The 9,290-nt window shown below is 43.4% G+C and overlaps 1 protein-coding gene across 1 annotated transcript; it reads left to right on the top strand.

The window, feature by feature from the left end:
• Positions 1-2,595: 2,595 nt before the first annotated feature.
• LOC306929679 (major intrinsically disordered Notch2-binding receptor 1-like) lies at positions 2,596-7,452 on the top strand (the record flags this gene model as incomplete). The annotated part of the gene is made up of 3 exons (XM_079510299.1): positions 2,596-4,623; positions 5,149-5,367; positions 7,258-7,452. 3 exons carry the CDS (start codon positions 2,596-2,598, stop codon positions 7,450-7,452), a joined length of 2,442 nt encoding a protein of 813 aa, XP_079366425.1.
• Between the last annotated feature and the right edge of the window lie 1,838 nt (positions 7,453-9,290).

Raw genomic sequence — 9,290 nt, 5'->3', positions numbered from 1 at the left:
TGTGTGCGTGCGTGCGTGCGTGCGTGCGTGCGTGCGTGCGTGCGTGCGTGCGTGCGTGCGTGCGTGCGTGCGTGCGTGCGTGCGTGCGTGCGTGCGTGCGTGCGTGCGTGCGTGCGTGCGTGCGTGCGTGCGTGCGTGCGTGCGTGCGTGCGTGCGTGCGTGCGTGCGTGCGTGCGTGCGTGCGTGCGTGCGTGCGTGCGTGCGTGCGTGCGTGCGTGCGTGCGTGCGTGCGTGCGTGCGTGCGTGTGCAATGCATACAATGTTGTGTGTTGTGCGTACTTTGTGGAATTTTAAGGAACTCCTGATTTTGATGATTGATAGTCATTGATCCTTGTTTATTAGTGATGGTAGAGTGTAAGAAAGCTGTATCTGTAGTTGTGTTTGTATTATGAATGATTCTTTTTTCTATTACACCATGATGCATGTTTCATATTTTGTAACGTTTTTTTAAATAAATAAAACACTTTTTACTTAACAATCTTTGTTTTTGCAGATTAAGAAATATTGTTAATATATAATTGGTACAATAGAAATTATCTCAATAACAATTCTGACAAATTGTGCAGCATAAATCTCTGTACTGTACGAGGTTTCACCTATACAAACTTGATTATCTCCCAGGATGCATGCATTAGTCACTTTAAGTCAGTGTTGACACCATATGGATTGCTAGACAGTAACAAATCATAATTCTTCTACTACGCCCACTTTGTCCTCCATGCCACGGCTCACTCACTGTATTGATTCCCAGTGATTCCCCAGTACATGCCTGATGGATGTGTTCCTCTCTGATCTGTGGGGTGATTTGTTGATGTCCAGTCTGATTGTGCCAGAGTGCTAGTACTCAGGGATGAAAGCCTTGCCTTCCTCTTCCTCTAATGGGGTTTTAAGTATGTCTTTTATGGATGATAATGCAGGGTAATGGTGACAGCTCTGGGCAGAACAGACTGGCGGACAGTTGACGGTGTGCAGGCACCAAAGTAACAGGCCTTATGGTTTACTGTCAGGACCCTCAATTTGAAAGCATTCATTCTTAATCTACCCTTTGTCCATATGCTAACTTAATGCCAGTTGTGCTTTTGGACATACCACTCCTACCAAAAATGTTGTCTTGTAGCAATGTGTGAAATGTAATTTATAAATTAGATAGACCTTTCTAGGTGTTGACTTTGCAAGTGTAGTTGAAGATAGACAGTGAGGGAAACCGTTTGGATGTAGTTAGCTGTCCCTTAGGAGACTGCAGGGACTTGTGGGAAGATGACCTCGTTTCTAATTTTCTCCTCTGCCTGGGCTGTAGGATAGTAGCTGCTTCAAACAGAGAAGCCCACCAAGAAACACAAGAAGCTAAGATGCTCCGGACTCGATCTATCAGGCGTAACATGGTCTCGATATTAATATAGAACACAGGATTCAATCTTTAATCTTAAGGGACACGCTCGGCTGTTGGAGTCTAACTCCCAAGAAACAGGTAAGTGGAAAAAAGCCATCCCGTTTATTTCCACTATACAGCTACTGATTAGAGACGTCCTGCAATAGGCTACAGTTGATAGCAGACACATCACACACGTATCGGCCATCGGGTGTGATTTTGTTTTATACCAGCGCAGATCAAGGCGCACGTAGGTAGGCTAAGCGTCTTGATCTACATTGCACACAGTTTGAAAGGCACTAAATAAGGCAGCATGTTGGTAGTGGGTCACCCACTACCAACTATAGGTAACACTATCTTTGATTTCTATCGTTTATGTTCCACAAATTGAGGAATGTGGGGATTTTATAATTATAAATCAATATCAATTTAAAGTTCTGTGTTGTGGGTGAGTGACGCAGCGAGGTGCGCATGGAACGCCGTCATCAGATCAGATGGTCAGTTATTTTAAGGTTCCAAAATAAGGTCGCTCTCTGAATACTGACTCAAAGGCCCTTTTCTGTCGGAGATGAACAAGTCTACTGTACACTCTCACTCCTGATGGCTGCATGCGGTTTTCATATGTTTTGACTAGTTGTGATCATGTGATCAATTGCTCAAATTTGAATAACTGATAGCCTAAATGCTGTCTAATTGTCACCCACTCAAACTGGTTATTCAAGTAGGCCTAGACCTATTTGTCTAAAATAGGCTATCTAGAATGAGGTCTTGAAATCAAATAAAAAATAAAATGTCACATAATTTATATGTTATGGCATCATTATTCAGCACGTCTATCTTACAGAACTTTGATGAAGAGGAGGATAAATGTAGGCAGCCTGGCATATCTTACTTTTATTTTATTTATTGTATTGTTTGTATTGTAGGCCTATTGTATTTTGTTCTGTATAGTTTGGTATTTTTGTATTTACGTTTTGTCTTGGTTTTGTTTCATTGGTTGTCTATTTGTAGGCTATATGTCTGATTCATTTATTTACATTTTTCATGCATCTCCTTTTTTCTGTGTACATTTTGAAAAAAGGAATAAGCCTTGAGTCATAAAAGAAATCCTTATGTGTAGTGACAGTCTTTTTTCAAATTTTGATAGTTATCAACATTCATTTTCTATTTACTATGGACAGGAGAATAACAGACTGAAACCTTCCTTCCCTTCCAGGAGAGCAGCCATGGCCAGCTTGCAACAGGAATATCCCTTAGTACTTCTAGGGATTTTGGAAGAGCTGTCCAACATGCGGCATTGGCTTACTTTCCAGGACCTCTGCCGTATGGTCAGTACCCGCTTTGATCTGGCACACCTCATAGAGCTAAGAAGCCTGTTGTTTGCTGCAGCCAGCCAAGACCCTTGTTTCCCTGCTACTCTTTTCCGAGACAGGGTTACAAGCCGAGGACTGGGGTTATCACCCATAGGCGTGGCCGCTGATATTGTAACCATGTTCAATCTCATTCAGATGACAGGCGTGGCTCTCGATGAAAGCCAGCCAATGAGAGCCCAGGTAATCCTCCCCGTCAACCAATCCCCAGGGTCCTCTCTGCGTGGAGTCTATCAGCAGAGCTTCGTTGGACAGGAAAAGGCACGTGACTCAGACTCTGACAGCCGGCCTATTGATCAGCATTTGCTCTACCCCAAGTCAAGTTACTCAAGTCGCAAGCGAGGAAGTCTTCCTCCTGATCCGATCTCTCTCGTATCCTCCCCTCCGGCCAGGACAAGGGCTGTGTCTTTTGATTGGCCTCACAACACACCTCTGTTCCCTGGTGGTCAGATCCCCAGCCAGACTATGAAGAACATCTACCTGCCTTTAGAGACGGACAGTGAGTCTAGTGGAGATTCTGCGCAGATGGAAGTTTTCGAACCTGAGCAGGTATCTGAGCAGGTATCTCAGAAGAGAAACATCTTCAAGAAGGACTTCCACAACCAGCCGCCACTCATACCACAGGTGACTGTTAGTAGTGAGTCTCCTAGTCCTGGCATAGGGCAGAATTCCTTTGACAATCACAGCTTTGAGACGCTCTACAACCCTTATCCTTCACCCACACCAGGCCGCCATTCACCAGAGCACCGGGCCAAACATGAGAGCCTAGATGATCTGCAGGACTCTACATACTTTGGGCCAGGCTCACAACCAGAGCGGTCTCCCCGCCACCTTCAACCCTCTAAGACCCCAAAGTCGATCTGGAACAGCAAGAGTCACAGTCTGGAAGACCGCATATCCCTGGGAACAATGGGGCTAGGAATGGAGTCACCAGGGAACCAGCCCCCAAGGCGATCAACCCCAGCCATCAGCATTTTGGGGGCTTCCATGGGAGGGGATGGTGGGGGTAGTGGAGTGTTTAATGTACTTGATGGATTCAGGGCTCAGGGAACCCAAACAGACACTCCGGACCCCCGGCTTCTCCGGAGTATAGTCCAGGCTGACCGGCTCTCCTTTATGACCTCATTGGACGACCCCGAGTTTGGCGAGGACGACATCAGTGCTATCTTCCGTTTCTTGGACGATATGAGCATGTGCGGCTCTACCGGTGTCCTGCACCACAACGACGGGGCCGCGTCTATCAACCAGGACACTCCTGAGGCTCGGCGCGGCCGCCTCGGACAGCTCCAACGGCTCTTCCACTCACTGGAGAGCAGTGATGACGGCATTAAGGCCAGTGTCTGCAAGCTGCTGCTCCGGATGAGCCAGATTGAACGGCAGCTGGAGTCACTGACCGATGTCAAGAAAGAGATCGGCCAGGTGCTTTCCACCGTACAGCGACTGGATGACAAGATCCAGCTGCCCATGGTGGGAGGTGCCGGAGGTGGAGGAGGACACACAGGGGACCGGTGGCTGGAACCTCTCAGTGCTGGTGCTTCTTCCTTTAGCAGCCACCCTGGGACCCCTGCATCAGAGATATCAGACCCTCAACCTCTGTCTGTGTCTGGGCATCTGTACCCAGCAACCAGCACTAGTAGTCTGGATTGGAGCCGATGGAACACTTCTGGGGTTCAAACAGATGGCAGCAAGGGTCAGATTGATTCTAAAGGCGTTAAGGAGGGTAAGAGGGATGCATCGCTGCGTCGGGCGGCCAAATCCCAGTCCAAGAAGGAGAAGAGTAGTATGGATTCCCAACATCCAAGCATGTCAACCTCTGCACGAGACTGGCCAGTATCGTTCTCAATAAGTACAGACAGCAAAGTTTCTCAAGGGAAAATAGGACAGGTAGGATCCTTCCATTCTGTGAAATAAATGTTATATTTGACTTTAATAAGAGGGCAAAGCAAATATGTGTGTGTGTGTGTGTGTGTGTGTGTGTGTGTGTGTGTGTGTGTGTGTGTGTGTGTGTGTGTGTGTGTGTGTGTGTGTGTGTGTGTACAAGTATACATCCAAAAACATTGGATAGGTATAAGGATAGATGATAGGGTATCAGAGCAATGTACAATAACTGATTCCACTGACCTTGTGTTCATATGGGAGGCTCAAACCACTAAATATGTTAGATGCGTAATTAGTCCGCTGCAGCAGACATTTGTAATTATGTGGTTAGACCGCCTTGCCATATTTTGTTCGAAATAATTGTTGTTTTGACTGGTTTGCACTGCAGAGAAGTAACCCTATTATGCAGTTTTTTTAATATCACTGATACCAGGGGCTGGTGTATTTGGTTGCAGCTCATGTTATAGCTATTTTCTTTTTCTTTAACGAAAATTTTAGGTTGATTATTTATCCCACTACTTTCTAATCTAGATGGACCAGTCAAACAGCACAACTAACCTGCTCTCCCAGAAGCCCAAGAGTTTGATGGACCAAGTATTTAACTCAGCCCTGTTTGGGCAGAAGGAGAGCAGTCTGATGGGAGGGATGGCCTCTGGGAAGATCATGGACCCCAGACTGGCAGAGGGAAGGGGGAGACAAGTCTGGACCGTAGATGAGAGAGAGTCACGAATTTCCCCTATGAACCTTCAGGTATTACTTGAAATTTGATATCTCAAGTGTCATTTTAGTCCATAATACACAAATACATGCATGCACACATACAGTATGTTTCCTATAGTCTTCATATTTTCATGTTAATGTAGTTAATGCTTTCGTTTCAAAAGCCCCTATCGAGTTTATATTAAATATATACATATTAGACACTACTAGGCATATTGTTCATGTCACCAGTCCATAGTAGGTGGGTTTGTTTGATTGCCTTCATGGGGTGACAGATCTGCAGTGTGTGGAGTAGTGGAGTACTCTACTTCAGACTAGAAATCTTCCACAAATCTTTGTTGTTTGTGGAGTTAGGTAGAGGTAGGCTATGTACATTTTATTTATATAACCTTTTTTCTTGTCTGTATATACAATTGTTGACTGATATCACTGAAATGTGGCGAAGGTAAATGTTTTGTGCCCTTATTCACGTTTTGGAGGTTTATGAAGTTGAATCTCTTTACTATTAAGGTGATTCTCAATTCCAGTAGCTTTGTAAGGCAAATGATTGATGGGATTTTTTTTACTTTGTTGCACACCAATGTCACACGTGGAAAACAGCAGATTTACATTTACAAGCTTACAATGCATCATAGATTGGTTATTTTCAGCTAAATCAGGCTTTACTCTATATTTCTTCTTTCTAAAAGAGGCATCAAGGTTAGCCTTAGGTGACATTCACACCAGAAAGCTTTACTGCGATTAAAACGAATCCTGCTGCGCATTGTCAGAAACTGAGGTGAGGAGCTGAACACAGTTGGAGACGGAGAAGGCATATTTTATGCAGCACAAAGATGTCCCGTTACCGTGGATAGACGTGGTCGAATGAGGAGACTGGGTCGTCACCATAGATTTCACTGTGTAGGCAAGTTTATGAATGGAACACATTGATAAAGGTCCCCCCTGCTGCGTTTCCAATTGCTGCGGATGACAGTGTGATGGCAAACGGCAGCAATAGTCTAGTTGCCAGCCCATAGAGCCCCATTGTGAACCTGGACATGTTGAGTACACCAACGTTTTATGTTAGAAATGTTTAGTATGGGTCCCCAGCATGTAGAAACTGCCGGATGCTAACTTGGCATAATCTGTGACCATACCATTAACAACCTATAGAAGGCAAAATATTCAAAATTTCATCATGCTTTATGTAGCATGTGACATGTCAAACTAGGGGGTTTTCATGATGCTGAATCCATTCCAAGCATTAGTTTTGCAAAAAAACACTCATTGGGCTAAAAATGGCCATGCCCACATCACGTCGGCAATGGCCGTTTTTAGCCCAATGAGTGATGTTTTGCAAAACTAATGCTTGGAATGGATTCAGCATCATGAAAACCCCCTAGTTTGACACGTCACATGCTACATAAAGTATGATGACATTTTGAATATTTTGCCTTCTGTAGGTTGTTAATGGTATGGTCACATATTATGCCAATTATGAAAATTGCTCAACATATGCAAGTTAGCATCCGGCAGTTTCCACATGCTGGGGACCCATACTAAACATTTATAACATAAAACGTTGGTGTACTCAACATGTCCGGGTTCACATTCTGGCTACTAGACTACAAATTAAATATGCAAGAATCCCAACTTCTCCGCCCATCGAGTCTACCGAAGTCTACTCTCTTGGACAGAAAATGTAGGCAAGAAGTTAATGTCTCTGAATCAATGTTTCTCCTTTGGCAAGCTTTTAAGAACCTTATGTTCAGGGCACGCGGCCGCACGCCCATACCTGACCAGACAGTATGTCTATGTCAACGTGTCTCTGACTGCAGACCGTTGTATTGGCGTTGTATTTCTTTCCCTTCTATGCCATCGCTCAATTGATTCTACACTGCCTTGTCTAATAAAAAAAGATTGCTGTGTTCTGTCCCTCAGAATCAGGAGTCCCTAAACCCCAACAACATGGAGTTCTGGATGGAAGACATCTATACTCCAGGATATGATGCTCTACTCAGGCGTAAGGAGGCCAGCCAACGTCGGGTCAAGATCTGCAAGCTGGGTGCGCTTATTGCCACCGCAGTGACCATTATCCTCATCATTGTCATTCCCGTCTGCACCATCGGCACATAAAGGTCCTCTCACTCAGAGCTCTGATTGTAGCACAATTGTCTATGCTTCCTTTTGAAATGTTTACCTTCCACTCGCATCTTCAAGCATATGAGTGCTGTACCCAGGGACACAATTTGAATGCACTTATACCCAGAGAGATTAGTGCATAAGACTATAAGACAAATACAATAAGAAACTGTGACCCCCAAATCAATGACTCAATAATTGATGATTTGATGCATTTCCTGCCACTCCACATGCAGCACCATCAGGTATGACTCTTTTGCAAAAACGTGAAGAATTTGGGCAGTGTTCACATTTCCATGATGTTTGCCTCAATGCCTAATGCACACAAATCTCATTAACATCACAGGTTTGTTCACTCCTATATTTCTCTTATTTGACCGTAAACAGTACGTTCTTGCAAAATTTCAACTATCCATAAAGTTACTAAAATTCTGTGACATCGCTGTGAAAGCAAAAACAGATTTACTGAGCCAGTACATAAATGCCCATTCTGATGCTTGTTTATGAAAACGAACACTGGTACAAATACATTGTGAATAATCTACAGTTATGAGCACTGCCTGACTCTTCAAACTCAGACTTAGCCATTGCCTTGCCAACACTAACAAGCTTATTGTTGTCCTCTGTGTATACTTGTTTTATAAGAAATTTAAAGCTAGTTTTAAACAAATGCCGAAGTTTGCCAAACAGAAATGTATTTTTCCTGGTTTTAGTTTGAATGTTTCTGTGACTCATTTAAGCAACGTGCTACACAGCTAAAACTTACATTAATAAAAAATAATATTTTATAGAGAATTTCCTCCCTCAGTGAGATTGGACACACTATGCTTTCTTAGGTTTACTCCTAATTGCATTGGGGGTAAGAGTACTTTCCAAGCATCACATTTCATGAAATGGATGGTAAAAAGTTCCATTGATGTTTTTGCTCTGAAGCATTGTGGGAAAGATACCTTTTCCAAGAAGCACTCTGAGTGGCTGATTCAATGTGTAATCAAGTTATTTCAATGGCCTGCACACATAATGCCATCACATATCTTTTAGACTCACTCAGTATCAACAGACAGTCAGAGAGGTGCTGAATGTAGTTTGGTCAGTGGTGTAACGTTCCATTTTGGCATCTTGTCAAATTATAGTTAAAATGGTTTTTAGTTCCATATTTTGACCTGTTCTGGCTGCATTATAATTTTACACTATTTATCAGTCAGCAATTTATATTTACAAGACGTTGACTTTTTCAGTGGATTTGTTTTGTTTCTTTATGGTAGAATAGATAAACATGTTATGAACATGCATGAGGTGTACACCGAAGTGCAGGTAGACTATTGAAAGACAGCGGTATAATGCTTGTTTAAATTTTAGTTTCTTTAGACCAGCAAACTTCACCCATACTTTATTTACAAACATCCACAGGATGTCCAGATAAAGAGGGTCTTGTGATGCATTTTCCTAAGTACAGTAGATGTATGTTTGCCAAGTGGTCCCCATGAGGCTGCTTGTGGATCCATTACCGTTATGATGGTGCAATGGGGAAACCCTAACCTTAAAGTCAGCACAATTCAGTGGTGCTTGTTTCTCAAACTTACTTATTAGGGCTTACAAAACATTCTTGTGTCCTGGAAATGATGCCCCCCCTCCCTAGTTTGAGTATTGTAGTATGCCAGCCGCCTACGTTGTTTTGTGTGATCAGCATAATGGACAAATCTATAAAAGTTTAGAAATGTGTGGTAGAAAATAATGTGCAAGCCTCTTGAGCATAATGCAAATGTTATAGTGAAGGTGAAAATGTTAAATATGGGGCTGTTAAAGGAACACTTCATATCATTGGTCCTTGC

Source organism: Electrona antarctica (genome assembly GCF_951216825.1).
Source record: "Electrona antarctica genome assembly, chromosome: 9".
NCBI lineage: Eukaryota > Metazoa > Chordata > Actinopteri > Myctophiformes > Myctophidae > Electrona > Electrona antarctica.
This window is presented reverse-complemented; position numbering and strand designations above follow the sequence as displayed.